At 36.1% G+C, this 22693-nt stretch overlaps 1 protein-coding gene across 1 annotated transcript; it reads right to left on the bottom strand.

The window, feature by feature from the left end:
* Nucleotides 1-679: 679 nt before the first annotated feature.
* COX18 (cytochrome c oxidase assembly factor COX18) lies at nt 680-22076 on the bottom strand. Its single transcript, XM_070726387.1, has 6 exons — nt 20617-22076; nt 19779-19879; nt 18678-18841; nt 11419-11540; nt 5885-5992; nt 680-3600 (listed from the first exon to the last, which is right to left on the bottom strand). Exons 1-6 carry the CDS (start codon nt 20956-20958, stop codon nt 3430-3432), a joined length of 1008 nt encoding a protein of 335 aa, XP_070582488.1. The 5' UTR covers nt 20959-22076; the 3' UTR covers nt 680-3429.
* Nucleotides 22077-22693: the final 617 nt, after the last annotated feature.

The raw sequence follows: 22693 nt of genomic DNA, 5'->3' as shown, positions 1-22693 counted from the left end.
TAAAAATTGCTCTTCTCTTTTGATGTTGAAATGCTGAAGACACTCCCCAATTATAATCAATAACTTTGCTGGAAGATATAAAAGGAAGTTTTTGTGAAGAAACTTTTAACAAATTTTCCAGATTAGTTTTTGTGCTGCATTATATCAAAGTAAGAACTGCACAGCTGTGTCAATCTCTAGCAACCAATTAAAATTTGCAAGCATATCACCAAAGTAATACAATATTTTCTTACAAAAATCAAGGGACCAATCCATAATGAAATTCAATGGCTGCAGTTCTGTGATATACAAGGACAGCTAATTTTAGTGGGCAGTGTTATTCAGTTGTTTGCAATAGCAGTGACTATTAATTCAGTAGAATAGTGGCAAATATTCACCAGAGACATCTTTCAGGCCTCAGAAAGGATTGTCACAGTTTGTGAAATCTTGGGGTGGTTGAAACAAGTATGTTATAATGTCACTCTTTGAGAGCCAGTTAGTCTAATGGTTAAGGCACCAAATTAGAAATTAAGAAACTAATATCTCCTTAGGCATGAATGCTGGCTGGGTGACATTGAGCAAGTTGCTCTCAGCTCAACTCATATCACAGGATTGTGAGAAAAATAGAAGAGGAAGGGGTAATATGTTCAGGATTGTGAGAAAAATAGAAGAGGAAGGGGTAATATGTTCACTTCATGGTGAAATGGGTAGCAAACAATTTTAATAAATACCATTGTTATTTATAAAAACAATATAAGGTGGGATATAAACACATAAACATAAATAAAATAAATATGGTTCCAAATAGATGGAGACTATATAAGCAAATATAGAAGTTAATATCCATTGCAATGGATAATAGTCAGGAGACATAGCAAAACTTTTACTATGGGAAGTTTTATAACCTGGGTAATGAAATGTTTAACAAAAACAATTGTAAGTGTTTAGCTTTCTATATTAAAATTAGAAGACACTGCCACTGAATGCAAATGACATTTTGGCATTTTATACTATATATTTATATACATTACGTATTTATATACATAAAATAGTAATCAAACCAAAAGCTGCACATAAAAAGTAGTAAACAACAAAAATATTTTGTTTTAGGACTTGTGTGCAAATCATAGTTCAGATCAAATTTATGCAGGAATGTTGAACACTCAAAAAGATTCACAAACTTTTAAACACCGCTATATAAATCAGCTTTCGCAAACTTAGCCACAGCAGTATTTTCATCCATCTCCAGAAGTTAAATTCTTTATGGTACAGTGAAAGCTTTGTTGATGCTGTATCTGTGATGTTGAATAGTGTGGAACAATCCTAGCTGCTTCGTTTTGAATGGGGAAACCTTTTTACGATGAAGCATCACAATATGCCTCACTATGCCATAATTGTTAATTCATTGTGCTGAATTGATCATGAGTCTGATCAAGTCATTGGAAAATGTTTTAACACTCTGTACCAGTTACATTTGTCTATTTCAATATGTGTGAAGGGATGTTTAATAGGAAAATTAGAAATACATCCAAAAGGCATTAAATTCCACACAAGCCAAAAAAGGATGGAAGAACATGTTCACCACAACAGCAGGTATTCTGGATATACCTTCTTTGTGAATGAAATGTATCTAATGCCATTTTCAAAGTTCCAGATCAATAACTGGGTTTTTAAAGTATTGGGCTAATTCATTTCCCCTTGTTTATACAGAGCTAAATGATGACTTTAGTTTTTCTTTTACAAAACAAAAACGTTTAAAAAGAAAATTGGATGAATGTGAAGCAAATCTGCATAACGGTTCTAACTATATATACATTACATGTCTCTTTTAAATATTTGTTGAATACTTTTGAAAAAAAGAACAATAACCATAATTTATATAAGTAATCTTAAATCTCTATTTTTCCATTATACAATTTTTCACCAGGCAATTGCTCTTTATAGTTATTAGTTTACATGTACATTGGTCACTTTAACCTTTTTTCTAACCAGCAATAAAACATATCCCAACATTTATAAAATTCGGAGTCTTCCTTGTTTTTTATTTCTAGTTTGTCCATCTCTGCACATGATGTGATTTTCTCTATTATCTCCTCCTCCTGTGTTACCATTTCATTTTTCCAGTATGTCAGCCTGGCTGCCGTTATGTGTATGACCAAATTTAACTGACTTTTTTCTAGTTTTTGATGAAGTATTGCTAATAGAAAACATTCCAGGGTTTTCTCTATATTGATTCCTAAAATTTCTTTTAACCAGCTTCAGATTTTTCCCAAAAAAGTTTTGCCAATCACATTTCCACCATAGATGATAATATGAACCAAATTCTATTTTGCACTTCCAGCATTTGGGAGTAAATTTCCTGTCTATTTTGGCTAATTTAGCAGGTGTTATATGCCACTTAATTTTTCTGTTTAATGCAGATTGGATAATGGTTTTTGGCTGTTGAAATTTCTTTTCCTTAAAATTGAAAAATGTATCCCATGATTAGAAATTTACATTCATTGCTAATATAATGAAAGTTCCATTAGATTCTTCTACATAAATGGTGATTGGTATATGAACAGTTAAAACAATATAACCATACTTAAAAGAGCTGTTTCTAAAAGTGCAAAGCCAGAGATACTGGGCAATTATCACAAGTTAATCATTGGCATTGTTAGAAAACAAAAAGGTAGCTCAAGAAATATCTGTCTTCTTTAAACTTAGATATATACAAACCTTTATATAATGTCTTCCCCAATTCTCAGATTTCCAATTGCATATTTATATCCCGCTGCTAAAATACTTAAATAAATGTTTCTTAAATACAATGAGGTAAATCATCATAGTTGTTATAAAAGTAAAATTGATATATATTTAACCACGTCATCTAGACTAATGTGGGTGCAAGAAACTTACTGTTTTCTAGAGGATGTCTGGACAAAATCAAGGTCAATTGCAATGAAATCCTCTGAATGGAGACTACTTGTAGCTTCACTGTTAATTCCCGTCCCTAAAATTCTTTTCTATTTGGCAACTGGATATCTCCCTATGTGAGTGTACATGTCAGGGTCTCACCTAGGATGTGAGTTTTTCTCTCTCATAACACACTTCTTAAATATCTGAAAACCAGTTTATGGTTTTATGAATATATTATATGCATACTGAAAAATATGTTTGTATTTTAAGCTGCCAAATGATTAAGAAACAAACAATAATACATAATATTAAAACAATTACATTACCTTGGCGGACGAGAAATGATTTTTCAGAAAAAAGATTTCAGAAATTCCACATAAATTAAAAACATACACAATTGAAAGCTAGTATTTTTTTCAAAGTTGTTGTCTCCTACTTGCTGATAAAAATTATCTGCAGGGGACATATAAAGTTTCTCTACTCAACAAAGTTAGCTTCCTAATACAATTTAATATAGTAAAAAATCATTTGGTTCAAATACAGAGATGTATTTCACTTAAAGAAATATTTCATATACAAAGCAGCAGCAATGTCTTTGTATGGAGTATCTGAATCAGACTTGGTCCAAGGGAGACGGCATAATTTACAGAAAGCAGGAGAGCGCAGTAGAAGGTTATGTGAAAGGCCCATGAAGCTGGAAGCTACCCAGTACAAAGCTAGTACCTGAAATAAAAGAAGAAAAGGAAAAAGGACATACTAATTTTAACAAAGTGAATAAAAGTAGTACTGCTGCCAACAAGTCACATCATCTCATTAAAAAATATCCACAAATTAAAAAAAAAAGGTTGAATAATGTGTTATCCCATTTTCTTCCTAGGAATTCTAGGAATGATCAAAAAGGTACTATATCCCTCCAATTTTAGCTTTATATTAGGATGAAGAATAGTGAACACCCATGGTTCCATGATATCCTATTTAGAATGTCTGGCTGAAATATCCAGCAATTTCCACATAGGAAGCCATCTTAAAAACTGAGCTCCATTGTTTACACACAGCATTTAAAATTACTGATTTATATCAGATTGTTTTTTGTAGAGTTCCTATGTAGCATTATAAGTCACAACTATTTATCACCAATCAGCTTATATGAACATTAGATCCTACCTTGACTGACTCAAAAAGACATTCTTCCAAGTAAATCATTTATATGGCAAAAGAATATGCATCAATAATGTGCAGCAAGATTTAATGTGTTATTTTAGATGATTTCCTTATGTTTGTTCTATGTTTCTGACACATAGAACAGCGTTTCCCAACTAGTGTGCCGCGAGACATGGCCAGGTGTGCCGCGAAGCGGGGCGCTGCCGGTGGGCGGGGCGCTGCCAGTGCCGACCTGGAGCTCCCGCTCGCAGCTGTCCCCGGCTCCTGCTCGATGCCGCGGTTTTCGGCGCTCTCCTGCTGGGCCCCAAAGAAGGAAGGCAGGAAGAAGGAGAGCTCCATTCTTCGCGCCTTTTTCCCGCCTTCCTTCTTTGGGGCCCAGCAGGAGAGCGCCAGAAACCGCGGCATCAGGCAGGAGCCAGGGGACAGCTGCGAGTGGGAGCCCCAGGACGGAGGCACCGGCAGCGCCCCGCCCAGCTGGAGCTTCCCTGGCGTCGGCGGCAAGTGTCCTTTGTGGCCCGGCGGGAGGGCACAGGCGGTGGGAGCGGGGGGTGGGTGGCTGCAGCGGCCGCAGGCAGTCGCGGGGAGATGGCGGCGGCGAGAGGGAGCTCCAGGCGGCAGCGAGAGGGAGCTCTCTCTCTCTCTCTCTCAGCTGACTGCAAGCGGGAGCCCTGATGGTGGCGGTTGGACGTGCTGCTGGACGTCGTACATGCTGGCGCTGCGGGCCTGGCATATACGGTGTCCAGCAGCACGTCCAGCTGCCACCGTCAGGGCTCCCGCTTGCAGTCAGCTGAGAGAGAGAGAGAAAGAAAGAGAGACATATAAGAGAGGCAGAGAGAGAGAGAAAGAGAGACATAGCAAGAGAGGCAGAGAAAGAGAGATAGAGAAAGAGAAAGAGAGACATAGCAAGAGAGGCAGAGAGAGAAAAAGAAAGAGAGACATAGCAAGAGAAAAAGAGAGACTTAGCAAGAGAGGCAGAGAGAGAGAGAAAGAGAAAGAAAGAGAGACATAGCAAGAGAGACAGAGAGAGAGAAAGAGAGATAGCAAGAGAGGCAAAGAGAAAGAAAGAGACATATAGCAAGAGACAGTGAAAGAGAGAGAGAGAGCAAGAAAGAGAGAAAAAAGCAAGAAAGAGATAGCAAGAGAGACAGTGAAAGAGAGAGAGAGAGCAAGGGAGAGAGAAAGACATAGAGGAAGGGTAGGAGGGAGAGAGAAAGAGAGCAAAAAAGAGAGGAAGAAAGAAAGAGGGATGGAGAGAGAAAGGGAAGGAAGGAAAAGAGAGAAAGAGGGAGAAATAGAGTGAAAGGGAGGAAGAGAGAGGGGTTTTTTGTCCAAACTTTTCTTTAGCCCGCCCCCCCCCCCCCGCCCTTTCAATGTTCCCCAGGATTTTGAAAATATGAATAATGTGCCGCGGCTCAAAAAAGGTTGGGAAACACTGACATAGAACACTTAATTGGACATTGGGTTTAGTAAATAGAAAATGTGATTTAGTGAGAGGAACATTTGAATTTAAATCCCCACTAGCCATCACACAATGTAGGAAACAGCACTGTAAGTATTTGTAAGCTAGCAATACCAAACTAAAATAGCAATAGCACTTAGATTTATATACCACTTCATAGTGCTTTACAGCCCTCTCTAAGCAATTTACAAAATCAATATATTGCTCCCAAGGCTGAGGCAACCTTGAGCCAATGGGAATCAAACTGCCAAACTGCTGGTTTTGCAAAGGAAAAACAATATTGTTAATGAGATTCCCCAGGGTTCCCAACATTGAACATCCAGATCAGATTGTTCAATGGAAGCAAAAACTTTTGCAGCTAATAATATACTGTGCTAACAAACTTACTGATGGAACATTTGACGCAATGGGGATCATTAGCAGAGAGACCACTCGAAAAAAGTTGGTAGCATATTTCCAAAACCGAGATGGTTCAGTTTTTCTTAAACTAAAAATCTAGAAAGGCAAATTAGAAACAGTAAGAAGTATCAGTTAAAATTATATTTACTGAATTATGTTCTAGACAAATTAGCTGATTATTTCCATATTTAAATTTTATCACCTGATACAGTTGAGTTTTTACATTCATAGTATTCCGCAATGTGATGAAGGGCCTTATGACAGGGAATTACAAGTCAAGAATGAGAGATTTTGATAATTAAACACAATGATAGAAATAGTTCTTTCACAAAATTAACATTTTAGATTTCCCAATATGCTCAGTAACATTCTTTATATCAAACTACTCAGCACATATAAAACTACACCTGCTAACAATTTAAACAATTTTTCTTTGGGAAGAAATTACTCTGTATTCTGTGAATGAATTTTTTATCGCTTGTTCTGAAGTCTCACAATAGGCTATCTTGTTTATGCCAATTATTATTTTGATCTGGAATGTCTGGGCTATTTCAGACTAAGAACTCAAGGTTAATTTCTACATGATGGATAAACCATTGTCAATTATATCCATACATACCAAATATAACCATTGTCAATTATATCCATACATACCAAATCAGTTCCTAATATAACCACATGAGAAATGGACTGCATGTATACAAATTAAATTTACATAGGCAATCATCTGGCTATTTAAATCAACTATTTACATACAATCTGCTCTGGAAATTAAGATAAATTTTGTCTATGAGATCTGGAAATAAACAACTTATTTATACTAAACCTTTCACTACCGAGATAAGTGACAAGGACAAGTCAATATGAGTCCACCTTCTGCAGGTAAATTCCAGGTAAGTTATTATCACAATTTAAATAAAAAGAAAGAAATTAAGAGTCTTTCATTAGATTGCTCTCATAGGCATCATTTTTTTACAGGAATTATAAATATGCTTTCATGAGATACAGAAAGTTGTATACCTTATTTTTTTAAAAAATTAAAAAGTTTGAAGCCTGTTTTTTTAAAATATAGCCTGACATGGTTGAGATCATGTCAATAAATATAGGTGTTGCTTAAGGTTTTTGATGTAACTTCTTCTTCTATAAAGATAGAAATTGGCTTTTCTTTCAAATAACAGTGAAGAAGTTTCATTAACTGCATTGTCAGACTCTACTATCGTCCTTGGAGGGATAAAAAGCTCTTGGTTTATGAGAATTTACTTTTTAAAAAGAAGTTACTTCTTCTATTCCTAACTTGATAGCATCATATATCTGAAAGAAAAACATAAGAGAAAAATCTAGTATATAGTTAGATATGGGTTTAGAGTAAATAAGTCTCTTAATTAATTGTCTATGTCTTAGATGCTATCTGAATCTTAAGAACATAAGAACATTACCTTTTGTAAACTTTTAAAAACTCATCTATGTCGCCAGGCATGGAGGAATTGACATTTCCTGAGCTGTCTTGAGTATGTATGGTGTGTTTGGGTTGTATGATTGTTTTTAATAGGGGTTTTTAAAACTATTTTAATATTGGATTTGTATATGATGTTTTTAATTGTTGTGAGCCGTTCCGAGTCTCAGAGAGGGGCGGCATACAAATCTAATAAATTAAATTAAATTAAATAAGAGCCATGCTGAATCAGGCCAAAGCCCATCAAGTCCAGCATTCTGTGTCACACAGTGGCCCACCAATTGTCCATGGGGACCTTGAGCAGAAAGAGAAGGCAAGATACTCCCTTTCCCTTGGCCCCCAACAAATGGTACTCAAAGGAATCCTGCCTGCCTCAACCAACATAGAGGCGGCACATGGACATCCGTTTCAATAACCACCGATATACTTGGCATCCATGAATCTGTCTAATCCTGACAGCTGTCACAACCTTTTCTGAAAGTGAATTCCATAAACCAACGAACCAATCTTAAAACTACAATATAGTCAGCAGCACTAGCAAAAATCCCTTCCTCTTTTACCGGTAGTATTAGGTGAGTCTCAATGCTTTGTTATTAGAAATAAAGCAATCTTTTGTTTTTTGCTGGCTTGGTCTTCCCTTATCTGTTTTTATTCTTGTGCACCACCCATAGCCAAGTAGTTTGTTATGTTAATATATTAAATCCCTATCCACAAGAAGGGCAGTAGAGAAAAAGCTGGTAACTACAGGCCAGTTAGCTTGACATCAGTTATAGTTAAAATGATGGAGACTCTACTCAAAAAGAGGATAAATCAGCATCTAAAAAACAATAACTTATTGGACCCAAATCAGCATGGCTTTACTGAAGGCAAATCATGTCAGACTAATCTCATTGATTTCTTTGACTATGTCACAAAGGTGTTGGATGAAGGTGGTGCCATGGATATTGCCTATCTGCACTTCAGCAAAGCCTTTGATACGGTTCCACATAAAGAGCTGATAGATAAATTAGTGAAGATTGGACTTAATCCCTGGATAGTTCAGTGGATTTGCAGCTGACTGAAGCATAGACATCAGAGAGTTATTGTTAATGGCGAGTATTCTGAGCAGAGACAGGTTACAAGCGGTGTGCCACAAGAGTCTGTTCTGGGTCCTATTCTTTTTAATATGTTTCTGAGTGACATAGGGGAAGATTTGGTAGGGAAGGTTTGCCTATTTGCCGATGACTATAAAGTGTGCAATAGGGTTGATATTCCTGGAGGCATTTGTAATATGGTAAATGATTTAGCTTTACTAGATAAATGGTCAAAGCAATGGAAACTGCAGTTTAATGTTTCCAAATGTAAAATAATGCACTTGGGGAAAAGGAATCTTCAATCTGAGTAATGTATTGGCAGTTCTGTGTTAGCAAAAACTTCAGAAGAGAAGGATTTAGGGTAGTGATTTCTGACAGTCTCAAAATGGGTGAGCAGTGTGGTCGGGCGGTAGGAAAAGCAAGTGGGATGCTTGGCTGCATAGCTAGAGGTATAACAAGCAGGAAGAGGAAGATTGTGATCCCGCTATATAGAGCGCTGGTGAGTGCACATTTGGAATACTGTGTTCAGTTCTGGAGACCTCATCTATAAAAAGATATTGACAAAATTAAACGGGTCCAAAGGCAGGCTACAAGAATGGTGGAAGGTCTTAAGCATAAAACGTATCAGGAAAGACTTAATGAACTCAATCTGTATAGTCTGGAGGACAGAAGGAAAAGGGGGACATGATCGGAAACATTTAAATATGTCAAAGGGTTAAATAAGGTTCAGGAGGGTATTGTTTTTAATAGGAAAGTGAACACAAGAACAAGGGGACACAATCTGAAGTTAGTTGGGGGAAAGATCAAAAGCAACATGAGAAAATATTATTTTACTGAAAGAGTAGTAGATCCTTGGAACAAACTTCCAGCAGACGTGGTTGGTAAATCCACAGTAACTGAATTTAAACATGCCTGGAATAAACATACAGTGATCCCCCGATTATCGCGAGGGTTCCGTTCCAAGACCCCTCGCGATAATCGATATTTCGGGATGTAGTGGTGCGGAAGTAAAAACACCATCTGCGCATGCGCGCCCCTTTTTCCATGGCCGCACATGCGCAGATGGTGGAGTTTGCGTGTGGGCGGCGGGGAAGACCCGGGAAAGACCCAGGGAAGGTTCCTTCGGCCGCCCACCAGCTGATCTGCTCGGCAGCGCGGCAGCAGCGAGGAGCCGAAGATGGGGTTTCCCCGTTGCCCAGGCAACGGGGAAACCCCATCTTCGGCTCCTCGCTGCTGCCGCGCTGCCGAGCAGATCAGCTGGTGGGCGGCCGAAGGAACCTTCCCTGGGTCTTCCCGCCGCCCAGGCAAAGGGGAAACCCCAAGATCGCTTTCCGCTTGCCCGTCACCCGCTCACCCGGCCGCTCGCTTGCCGCTTGCCCGTTCGCCCGCCCGCCCGGCTGCTCGCTTGCCGCTTGCCCGTTCGCCCGCCCGCCCGGCTGCTCGCTTGCCGCTCGCTTGCAGCGCAGCAGCAGCGAGGAGCCGAAGATGGGGTTTCCCCGTTGCCCAGGCAACGGGGAAACCCCATCTTCGGCTCCTCGCTGCTGCCGCGCTGCCGAGCAGATCAGCTGGTGGGCGGCCGAAGGAACCTTCCCTGGGTCTTCCCGCCGCCCAGGCAAAGGGGAAACCCCAAGATCGCTTGCCGCTTGCCCGTCACCCGCTCGCCCGGCCGCTCGCTTGCCGCTTGCCCGTTCGCCTGCCCGCCCGGCTGCTCGCTTGCCGCTTGCCCGTTCGCCCGCCCGCCCGGCTGCTCGCTTGCCGCTCGAGAGCAAGACGGGGAGAGATAGAGAAAGAGAGAGAAGGAAAGAAAGAGATGAGAGAGGGAGGAAGAGAGTGTGAGAGAGGAAGAAGCGAGAGAGAGAAAGAAAGATGAGAAAGGAAGGGAGTGACGTCATCGGGTGGAAAAATCGCGATATAGCGTTTAGCAATGATCGAGATCGCGAAACTTGGGGGATCACTGTATATCCATCCTAAGATAAAATACAAAAAATAGTATAAGGGCAGACTAGATGGATCATGAGGTCTTTTTCTGCCATCAGTCTTCCATGTTTCTGTTTCTAAATAAAAAATAAATGATGTGAATTCCATCAAACCAAATTATCTGAGATTCATGTGCATTTAAAATAAATTGCCTGCCATTATACCATATATCTGTGGGAGTTCTAGATAGCTGAACACTTGTTTGAATTCAAACTATTTCTTTTGCTAATTTTGCAATACTTATCAACTGTTCTTTGCATTATGTATATCACTCAGATCCTTAAACTTCCATTGTGACAATCCAATTTTAAAATGATTGACACCCATACCTAGTGAACAAAAACCAAATGAGGGGACACTATGAATTATTATAGTAGGTAAAATAATAAAACTAGGACCTGATTTGATCCAATTATGGATACTATTAAGTATTCTCTCACACAGTTTCAGTACACTTGCCATAATCTATCTTTATTTTGTTTATATTTGGTTAATTTTATTGTAATTTGATTTTTATGAGTAGCCCAGAATCATTGAGTCATGCATAATACATTATGTATATGTCTTAGGCGCTATCTGAATCTTAAAATTACAATATAGTCAGCAGCATTCACCATCATTGCACTTGTTTATAACATTCATATTGTCCGGAATTATTGAAATTAAGCAAACACACCCAATTTCCAAGTGAAAATAAATATAAAAGTGCTCCTGGGATAGCACTTGACATTTCACCAAGGTCTGAAAGATAGGAGTGCAAATACAAGCCCTAACTTTATTTAGCATTTTCCTCTATGCACTTTGTAACTTGTTTAATAAATGGTTGTTTCCAATTTTATATGTACTATCTGTGGGCATTGTGCTTATTTTCAATATTTCTTGTCTAGTTTTTTGAAAACTGTGGGGAGTCTGTATTAAATTAGAATTACATAGACAGAATAAATAAATTACAAGCTATTGTGTAACTTGGTGTAAAACAGCTTCTAATCCACTCAATGATTTTACAATAGACTTAATACCTCTACTATCAGTAGATTGAGAAGTCCAAGAGTGATTGGCAAAATCCAAGTTGAGTCAGGTAAAGTGAGATCCTTAAACCAGAGTAAGCCTCCTGTAGAAAACTGCTCCTGAATTAAAAGCCCTGTTGAAAACAAACAATTGGCATATAATTTATTCTAAATATGGCAAATACTTTAGAACATTAGTATTAAATAGATAGTGAATTTAAACTAGGAATGATTGTTAGCAGATTTTGTAAAAAGGGCTAGCAAAGCAAATTCTGGATATTGACTTTCTGCTACTAAACTAGATGTATAAACACTAGAGCTAGATCTACCAATGGGTTAAGCTAAAGTAATAGTTGAGAAGTAATTGCAATTTTTCCTTTAAAGTCAGATTTTTAAATTACACAACTTCACTGATAATTATGCTTACATGCTTTGTATATTAAATATTATTCAGCAGCTTCAAAGATAAGTAGGCCACATGACACAGACATTTATTATTGGATCTCTGGTTGTTCATCTTCCTGCCTCGTTCCCTCTCTCTCTCACACACAGAGTAATTATAATTACTCTTGCCTCCTACTTTCTCACAATGACACCCCTTTAAGGTGGTTTGAGTTGAGAGTCAACCTATTTTCATGCCCATATACCGGTAGGAAGTATTTTTGAATCAGTGTTGATCCTGATGTGTGCCTGGACAAGTTCCTGAAGTTTTCTTGACAAGGTTTCTGGAGTAGTTTGCCATTGCCTGCTTCCCAGGACTGAGAGAAAGTGACTGGTTCAAGGTTACCATGCTATCTTTGCAACCACACTGAGATTAGAACTCCCAGTCCTCCCAGTTTTGAGTCTGAGGCTTTAACCACTACACCAAATTGGCTCACTCTGAAAAGCTCTCTGCTGCACCAGGTTTTAAAAAAATGTCAATAATATTCAATGAATAGCTTTTGCTGATTAATTCTTATTGTTTTACTCTAATGCACTAACACTTGAAAAAATATGTTGTTAATAAGTATTATTAATACTTCTCTCCGGTACTGCACTATACAACTTGGGAGTCTGCCTGAACTCCCAGCTCCTGAATGCAGAACAGATATTATTGTCTATACTCTGGAAATATTTAGATGCCCCCTCTCTGCTGTTGTTCAGAAGGCTGGTGAAAATCTGGCTCTTCACCAACCTTTGGTTAGAGTGAAGAAGAGTGAGATTTCATCTATCATACTTGCTATTTTATTATAATGTTTTTATTTGACTATTGTGAACTACCCAGTAATTGACATACAACTTTAATTAATCATACTTGCTGTAATCAAGTTCAGAATAAAAATTATTTAATGGCAAAGCTAAATAAATCTTAATGAACCAGGGTGGCACAGTGGCTAGAGTGCAGCACTGCAGATTATTTCAGCTAACTGCTAGCTGTAGTTCAGCAGTTCAAATTTCACCACTGGCTCAAGGTTGACTCAGCCTTCCATACTTCTAAGGTGGATAAAATGAGGACCAAGATTGTTGTGGGCAATATGCTGATTCTGTAAACTGTTTAGAGGACTATAAAAGCAAAATGTTATAAAGCCCGAAAAGAAATATTTTTTTACAAAAGTAAGTCACTGAGAAAAGAATTTTAGAAAACATAATAATTTAAAGCAGTACTACAAAACATTTACATTTATTAAGAGTTTAGATAAACTATAAAATAGAAGTCTGTATTAATAGATTAATAGCATAGATATTACATAAGTATAGATTTAGACATAGCCTTATAGATATAGTGTTACTTTTATATATATATATATATATATATATATATATATATATATAGCATAAAAATATTAATTGTTTATAATTTCCTTGATTCTTAGATATATTTAGATTAATTGTTAATAGATTAATTGTTTATAACTACACTGATACTTAGATATACTTATATTTAGATATTTAGATATATTTAATATACTAAATAGTTATTAAGTCATTAATTAACTATTATAGAATTTTACATTCAATTAAGATTTGTATCCTTGTAAAAAACGTTAACATTTGTAAGAAAAGTAATAGAACTTTTAAAGTGCATAAATATTTTCTATGGTCATATGGAATAGAATATATAATATTTTAGAAAAGCAAAACCAGATCATAAAATAAATGGCCAATTACCAGCCCAGAGGTGGTAAAAAAACAACCCCAGCCACACCTGCAAATACAGTATCTTTAGCTTCTTCAGCATCACAAAGACAAATAGATGATATGTTAAATCCAGAGAAAGAAAAAGAGAAAGAAAGTTCCTCACTAATGCAAAATATGAATAAAACATTGACAGTTATGCAAGAAGCAATGCTGAAATTACAAGAACTTATTACCAATAACCACCTAGAGTTAAAAACTGATATCCTTAGGTTAGAAAACAGACTGGAAACAGTGCAACTTGCAACACAGAAAAATGAACAAAAAATTATACAGGTGGAAGAGAAAATAGAACAGAGTGAGAAAAAAATTGAACAGGTAGACCAAAAACTTAAGGAATCCCATAAGGAACTCGAAAACTCCCTGATTCAGCTGGAGTTGGAACGATCTTCTTATTTTTTAAGATTTAAAAATGTGATAGAGACAGAGAATGAAAACTTAGGGGAGATTATGATAACCATAATTTCAGGAATATTACAAACCAGTCGGGAAGAGGTAATAAGTGAACTGGATGAAATATACAGAATTAACACTAATTACGCCCGAAAACACCAACTCCCGAGGGAGATCCACCTGAGATTCGCCAGAAGGATCATGAGAGACAGAGTATATGCAATATCTAGAGGAAGGAAAATGACATATAAGGGTAAAGAATTAAATATATTAAAGCTAATTCCTAGAAAGGTAAGAGAGAGAAGGAGAGATTATAAGACACTAGCCTCTGTCCTAAACAAAAAAGAAATCACATTTAGATGGATTAATCCCGAAGGGATGATGATAATATTGAGGGCAGAAGAGTTAAAGTGGACTCCCTTGAAAAAGCACAAGAAATATACGAACAATTGGTTAATACTGAGATAGAGTTAGAGAGCGGGGAGAGATTAGAATCTAGTAAAGAAGAAGAAATTGAAATTGACAAACAGGTGGAAGGACGGGGGAGACGGGGGAAGAAAGAGAAAAGGAAGAAGGGGCTAAGACCAGATCTCAAACAGCAGCAGCAGTAGACAAATAGAAACAAACAAACAAAAGGAACTAAAAACAACCAAGAAGGAAAAGCCCTCTTTCTTTTATTCTTGTTTATATATTCTCTTTCTACCCATTCAAAGCTAAATGCCACTGGGAACTAAACTAATTTCAATAAATATAAATGGACTCAACAACAACCAGAAAAGAAAAAAGGTTTTCTCCAAACTCCTGAAACAGAAAGCACAGATAATATGTCTACAAGAAGTACATATCAAACTTGCACACAAAAAATATTTAGAATACACCAAATTGGGAGAGCTATACACTTCTCTAGATGAAAAAGAAAAGAAAAGAAGGGTAGCCACATATGTGAAAAAAGAATTAAACCCAAGAGAGATAAAAACTGACCCAAAAGGAAGATATATTATAGTAGAAGTAGAAATCAAAGGAGAGAAAATATTATTAGTAAATATATATGCACCAAATCATGAATTGAAACAATTTTATAAAAAAATACATGAAATATTATTACAATTTAACCAAACAAATATATATATAATAGGAGACTATAACGGAATAGTGAACCAAAAACTGGACTACAAAATAGAAACCAAGAGTAAAATAAAAAGAGCCACACTACCAACCACATTTGAGAAAATGACGGATGAACTAGATCTGGTAGATATGTGGAGATTAATACATCCAAATGAAAAACAATTTATATTCTACTCTGCCCCACACAACTCTTTCTCTAGGATAGATATGGTATGGCTAAGTAAGAATATGCACAAAAAAATAAAATCTGTTGACATAGAACCAAATACGTGGGCTGACCATAACCCAATAACAATCACTTGGCAGGGGGAAAAGAAAGAATTTAGAAGATGGTCATTAAATACAAACCTACTTCGAGATGAAAAATATACAGAAATGCTAAACAAAGAAATAAAATTATTTCTAGAGGAAAATAAGAAACAACCCACCTCAACTCAAATACTATGGGACACACTGAAAGCATATACTAGGGGAGTTACTATATCATATACAGCTAAAAAACAAAAAGAAGAGAAGGCAGAATATAATCACTACGTAAATAAAATAGCCAAGCTGGAAAAAACTCTTCAACAAAACCCAACTAACAAACAGACACAAATATCACTAAGGGAAGCTAAATCCAAAATAAATATATTAGAACAGCAAGAATTTATTAGAAATTTAAAACAAACGAAACAAAAATACTTTGAAACAGCTAACAAACCAGGTAGATGGCTTGCGCAGAAAATCAAAAAAATGAGAAGCGAAAAATTAATTTATCAATTAGAGGATAAAGACGGAACAATACAACACATGGAACAACAGAAAAAGGAAATAATACAAGATTATTACAACAACCTATATAAAGAAGAACCAATCGAAATGGTAAAAATTACTAAATACATACAAGAAAATAATACCATACAAATTGAAGAACTCGATAAACAAATTTTAAATGAAAAAATTACTTTACAAGAAATTCAACTAGCATTAAAAAAACAAAAAAACAATAAAACCCCAGGGCCGGATGGACTCCCGGGGGAATTCTATAAAGGAAATAAAGATCTATTTGAACCCATATTACTGGAGATATACAATGAAATATTAGAACAAGCCAAAATTCCAGAATCCTGGAGAGAATCATACATAACGATGATACCAAAGGAGGGGTTAGACAAACAGAAAATAAAAAACTACAGACCAATTTCTCTGCTTAACGCGGATTATAAGATCTTTATGGTAATCTTAGCAGACAGAATAAAAGAAATATTAAATAAAATCATCAACACAGACCAAAATGGTTTTCTACCCTCCAGACAAATTTTCAACTGCACCAGGACAGTTTTAGACGTCTTAGAATATGGTGAAGCCCATCCAGGAAAGCAAATAGCTCTTGTCTTCCTGGATGCCCAGAAGGCATTTAATAATGTTAATTGGCAATACTTAAATGAGTTAATTAGAGAATTAAAATTAGGTAACAGATTTGAAAACATTATCAAAAATATATATACCACCCAAAAGGCCAGAGCAATAATAAACGGAGACACTACAAAAACAATTTTGATAGAAAAAGGAGTCCGCCAAGGCTGCCCAATGTCACCCTTATTATTTATACTGACACAGGAACTACTACTAAATAAGATAAGAAATAATAAAAATATACAAGGAATTAAAATTAAAAAAGAAGAATATAAATTACAGGCATACGCGGACGACTTGGTGTTCTTTTTAGAAGAACCAACCAGCTCTGGCCCAGAGCTAATTAAAGAAATTGAAAATTTTGGGGAATTTGCAGGTCTAAAAATAAATAAACAGAAAACAATGTTAATGACAAAAAACATGAGTATACGACAAATTAGGAAATTAGAAGAAACTACTAAACTCCAAACTACAAAAAAAATGAAGTACTTAGGATTAATATTAACAAACAAAACAATTACACTTAAAAAAGACAATTATGACAAATTATTGCAAGATACCAAAAAAAATTTAGAGAAATGGAAAGACCTACAAATATCAATGTTAGGCAGAATATCTGTAATAAAAATGGATATTCTTCCCAAATTTTTATATCTTTTTCAGACAGCTCCGATTAACTTGGAACCAAACTTTTTTAAAGAAATCAATAAAATCATCTCCAAATTCATCTGGCAAAACAAAAGGCCAAGAATAAAATATGTGTATCTCCAAGATAATAGAATTAGAGGAGGCCTGGGGCTCCCAGATCTAAAATTATACTATAAAGCGGCAAGCCTAATTTGGATAAAAGAGTGGATTAATTTAAAAAATAAGAGAATACTTGTATTAAAAGGCCATGACTTACAAACAGGCTGGCATGCGCATTTATGGAAAGATAAATTGCAAAAACAAACTATATTTGACAGGCACTTGATCCGTAAATCACTACTAAAAACCTGGTACGAAATTAAAAATAAACACTACGACAAAATTCCAAGATGGCTTTCCACTATGGAAGCCATCATCTACCCAAATTTGATCAACATAGCCAAAACCATCCAGTACAGAGATATATTACACCCAAACGGGGAACTCAAATCTAGACAAGAACTGGAAAGATTAAATCATAAAATGGATTGGTGGACATACGCCCAAATAGAATCCAGATTTAAAAAAGACAATCAAACACCCGGTATTCAAAAATCTATGAACCCATTAGATAAGATTCTGATAGGAAATGAAAACAAACAAATAATCAGAATATACCAAATACTTTTGGAACAGGAAAGAATAAAAGATACGACCAAAACACCAATGATAGCGTGGGGAAAAAATCTGCAACACGCGATCCATATTGCCGACTGGGAAAGAACATGGACCACAATATCCAAAATAACCCTTTCGGCAGCATATAAGGAAAACTATTACAAATTGTTCTACAGATGGTACCTCCCACCGGCGAGATTAGCAAAGATCCACCCAACATTATCAGACTCGCGTTGGAAGTGTAAAAAGGAAAGAGGTACGTTTTTCCATATGTGGTGGTCCTGCCCCATGATACAAAAAATTTGGACAATAACTCATACTTGGCTCACAGAGATTACGAAAGAGGAAATAGAACTCACACCGGAAGCTATGCTTTTAGGAGTTTGGAGAAAACATTATTCAAAACAAACAATGCTCCTCACAACACATATAAACACCGCCACGAGAATTGCGATAGCACAACTCTGGAAAAGTGATCAGATACCAACGGAAGATTTAATTATAGATAAGATATATGCCTGTTTAGAGATGGACGAATTCACGAACTCAATTAAGGGAAATAAAATAATAGAATCAAAAAGAACATGGCAAAAATGGCATGAATGGGTTCAAAAGAGAACATAAAACCAACATAATATGAAACAACAGTACAATTGAAACGACCTACAGTTACCGTGAAAAATTAATGAAAGTAATAGATTTTAGAATTTAAAAATATGAAATACAATGTATATAACGAAATGAAACCGGTCAAAACTTACTGTCAGAATATTAACTGAGAACATGTATAATCTGTAATTCAAAATAATATGTGATGGGAATGATATAAGAAAAATTAATAGAGATTTTCCAAAAAAAACAACAACATTTACCTTCAGAATCTCCTCTACCAATACTTAAATTACGTAAAGCTACAGAAACAAAGACCCATACTGGAAGTTGTACCCATATGATCAGGGTTGTCTTGAAAGGGTGACAATTATCTCGAATATATAACTCTGAAACTATTCTTTTTATATTTTTCCTGTAGCATGCCCTGGATGGAAAGACAAATAAAAGATAGATTAACAGAGCAGACCAAGAATTAAAATGGCTACCTCTATTGAATTTAGCAGAATTTCAGTACATAACAAGTCAAATCTACTTTGACTTTAAATGTTGCAATAAGGAGATTATTTAGAATTAGAATTTAGCAGTATTTCTAAGGTAAGAAAGAATAGCACATTATATTAAAGCTATTCCTTGTTGAATTTTAACTGTTAATTTTGGGCTATTTTTTGAAAATGTAACTCCTGTGGAAAACATTTGATTTTCAGTTGTAGTCTATTCTATTCAGCATTTTTAATAAGTTGTAGGATCTCATTCAATAACATTATGGCCACCTGCTTTTAAACATTTTAAGGGTGACAGTAAAAAGCCCCTAAGATTTAAATTATTCAGAGAAGTAATGATATTCAATTTTTATTCATGATCATCATACTAAGAATAGATATTGTAAAATCTGGACACTAAATTTATTTATTCTTCATTTCTCATCCTCTTTTTCTTAAAAGAGATGCTTTCTATATTGTATACCTGAAAACGGGTTGCATTCTTTAATTGTAATTGATATGGGAGTGACTCTGAGAACTGTTTGGCAGAAAAACTGGGAAAATAAATGCATCAAATAAATTTTGTTCATTGTATGTCATATCTGGAAATAGTTAATGGAAGTGTAAAGAAAATATTTTGAATAAAAGAGATAAGATCAGAAGTAACAGTTCACTTAGATTCTCTATGAAATGCTAATCAGAAAATATACAAATAGCTGAAAGAAAAACATAGAAAAGGAAGCCAAAACCCAGACACCTACAGTAGAATTACTGTACAAATACCATAGCATCTTACAAATGTTTGTCTCTCAGATAACCAAACCAATGAAATACTTACGAACATATATTGGTATTTTATTGTGATTATTATAGACATCTTACCTAGCCTGTTTTTCAGACCAACCGTACTGCTTTGCAGAAACTGAAACTTCATAACGGAGCTGTCTGGCTAATTGTTCAATTTCAGGCTGCAATTTTTCTAACTAGCTGAAAAGACACAGGAGTCTTAATTATATAGAGTACACATTTTCTCAGATATTGTCTTCTAAAGATATATACTTTGCCCACTCTTCTAGTTTCTAAATCAGCACGTTAACACCACACTATACATGTGACATTTTTCATGCAATTTATGTTAAGAATATCTTCATTTACAATGGGAGTTTTAGTGTATATCATAAAGTATAAATAATGAACAGGCAAAATGAGAAGCATTAGAGGACTTTTGGTAAATGACAAATAGGATGAATACACTAAGAAAAAATATTGTGCACAATAAAAAAGGGTGACAAAAGGAAGAACACGGCTATTTATTCAGACTAATGAGACCTTGCTTACATAATTTATTTGAACTAAATAGATTTCATAAATCTCAACACATCTGTATATACATATCACTTCATGTATCTGGTACTATTTCTAGATGAGACAAAGTGAATGCTATTCGCTATAAGTTCAGAAGCTGAAGATGCCCACATAGGTGCAACCCTGCCCCCCAAATTGGATTAATGGTCATGCAGGCACCACGGTCTTTGTGCTTCCACACCTTTTTCACAAGCACATTAAAGGTCTTAGCAGAATGTGGACTGCTCATCTAAATTTTACTGTTTATATGCTGTCACAATTCACCATCACCCGGTGTCAAAAACGTGCAAATTCTATAGAGAAGAGAAACCCTCTTTGCGAAGGCTGACCGGCAACTCCTCCTTCTAGAACTCACGCGGGCGACGACGCGCTTCTGGAAGATGGTGAGAGGAAGGGTTAGGCCAGTGCGCAGGATGGCGGTAGCTGCCAACACCGTGGACCACCAAGGGAGCCCGGATGCGACCTGCAGAGCTATCAACCCCGATTCTACCGTCGCGACAGGTACCGACGAAGACAGCGTCTCGTACCAGGTCCCAGCCCAGGGAGGGTCTCTGTGGCTTTCTTCGACCCCCCCGGCGGGCGCAGGGGTAGAAAGCAGTCGAGCTCCCCCACAACGGCAAAAGACGTCGAGGCAGGAACGGGAGCGCAGCCCGAAGGCGACCTTAACAGCGATTCTAGCTCCAGCAAAAGACGCCATCTTGCTGGCCAAGAATGCGCATGCCCTCAGACGAAAAGCAGCTTTAACGCCAAGGCCTCTGCTGGACTAGCTGGGTAATTCTAGGAATGGAAACCCGCGCATTTTAAAAGTGTGCCTAAAGATTTGAGAAACACTGGCGGTAGTTTTTGAAAGTTCCAGTTTTTGAAGGCATCTTTAGAGCTTTGCGTGAGCGGAAGTGGAGGATTATATAGTTGACGGCTAGTTTTCAGCGGTGCGCATCTGTGCATTCCTTTTCTCTCCCCCCCCTTTTTTGCACATGGAGTCACTTTGGATGAAGAATGAGCTATTGTATTGTATTTGGCTGCAGAATTAAGTTAAACAAAATAAGAGATTGGGTTTCTCTTAAAAAGGACAAAAATAAGACAATTTTTTTCCAAAGGGAAATTTAAAGAGGCCTCTGGCTGACATTGCAGGGAAGGTCATCCAAGAAAGAAAAAAAATGATTTTCTCTCTGCGGTATACAGTATTATGTAGTACCCCCCCTCTCTATATCAGCCCCAAACTGCAGAACGTTATCCTCAAGGAAAATCGTATGTAATAAGCGAGAAGGAAGAAATGAATCCCTTCATAAAGTCACATTAGATTATAATTATTACTATTTCTAAAATGTAAAAGCCCTTATTTTCTATGCCTGTGTGCATTTTGATTACAGAAGTAAGCAGAAAAGAAAAAGATATACATCGTGTTATAATAGTTTAACCATAATAATTTCCAAATGAATAGCAATGTTAGAACTCTTTTTAAAACTTTATAGATCTAGGCACATTTTTATTTATAAACCTTTGTTGCCATTATAATCTGGATGTTTAAGGTTATTTATTCCCTGCTTTTCATTTTTTTTAAAAAAATATATTTTTATTGATTTATTTACATTAAAAACAAAACACAAAAACAAAACATTGAAAATACAACATACATATGTACAAAACAAATTAAACAAACAACAAAATAAAAAATGTATCAATTGGTTAATCATTTGGTACATCTCCATCAAACACATCTTATAATAACGGCTAATACAGACGGTAATATGAAAAAAAGAATATTTTTGGTTATTCACTCAATTCAGTATTTTGTTGTGATTTCGACCGCTTTCAAGCAATTATATGTATATTAAAACATTTCTAATATATCGTCATTTATAATTTATCCTGAAAAATTTAATAATTATAAAAAATGTATTCCTCTTTGCATAAATATTATCTATTCCATGTAAACATTTCATTTTTATTTTTTCCTTGCTTCTAACCATTTGTAAAAGTCGTTCCATGTCTTATAATATTGGGAATCTTCTTTATTATTTATTTTATGCATCATCATGTCAGCTTCAGCACAGTCCAAATTTTTTTTATTCAACATTGAGTCATCTGGGAGGTCTTTACTTTCCAATATTGTGCTATTGAAATTCTAGCTGCTATCAAAATATGTAACATTAGATAGTATTGTTTCTTTCCCATCTTCTGATCCATAATGCCTAATAAAAATGTTTCAGGTTTTTTTAAATAAGAATTTAAGTCATTTCCTCTATCCAATTATGTATTTTATTCCAAAGTTTATTTATTTGTGGGCAGGTCCACCAAATGGCCATATAGAGCAGAGGTCCCCAACCTTTTTTGCACCAGGGACCGGCTTTAAGCTAGACCAGTTTTCCATGGCCCGGTGGGGGGGGGGGGGAGCTAGCTGTCAGCGGCGCCGTAAAAGGGGCGATCAAGAG

The sequence above is a fragment of the Erythrolamprus reginae genome, chromosome Z (assembly GCF_031021105.1).
Source record: "Erythrolamprus reginae isolate rEryReg1 chromosome Z, rEryReg1.hap1, whole genome shotgun sequence".
Lineage (NCBI taxonomy): Eukaryota > Metazoa > Chordata > Lepidosauria > Squamata > Dipsadidae > Erythrolamprus > Erythrolamprus reginae.
The sequence above is the reverse complement of the archived record's forward strand: the minus strand, read 5'-3'. Positions and strand labels throughout refer to the sequence as shown.

Excerpts from the sequence above, each read along its gene's own strand:
- COX18 (XM_070726387.1), bottom strand. The coding sequence starts at position 20,958 with ATGGCGTCTTTTGCTGGAGCTAGAATCGCTGTTAAGGTCGCCTTCGGG. Across the intron at positions 5,993-11,418 it reads TCAATCTACTGATAGTAGAG|ATTTTTAGTTTAAGAAAAAC; the intron begins GTATTAAGTCTA and ends TTGCCTTTCTAG. Across the intron at positions 3,601-5,884 it reads TTGCGTCAAATGTTCCATCA|GTACTAGCTTTGTACTGGGT; the intron begins GTAAGTTTGTTA and ends CTTTTATTTCAG.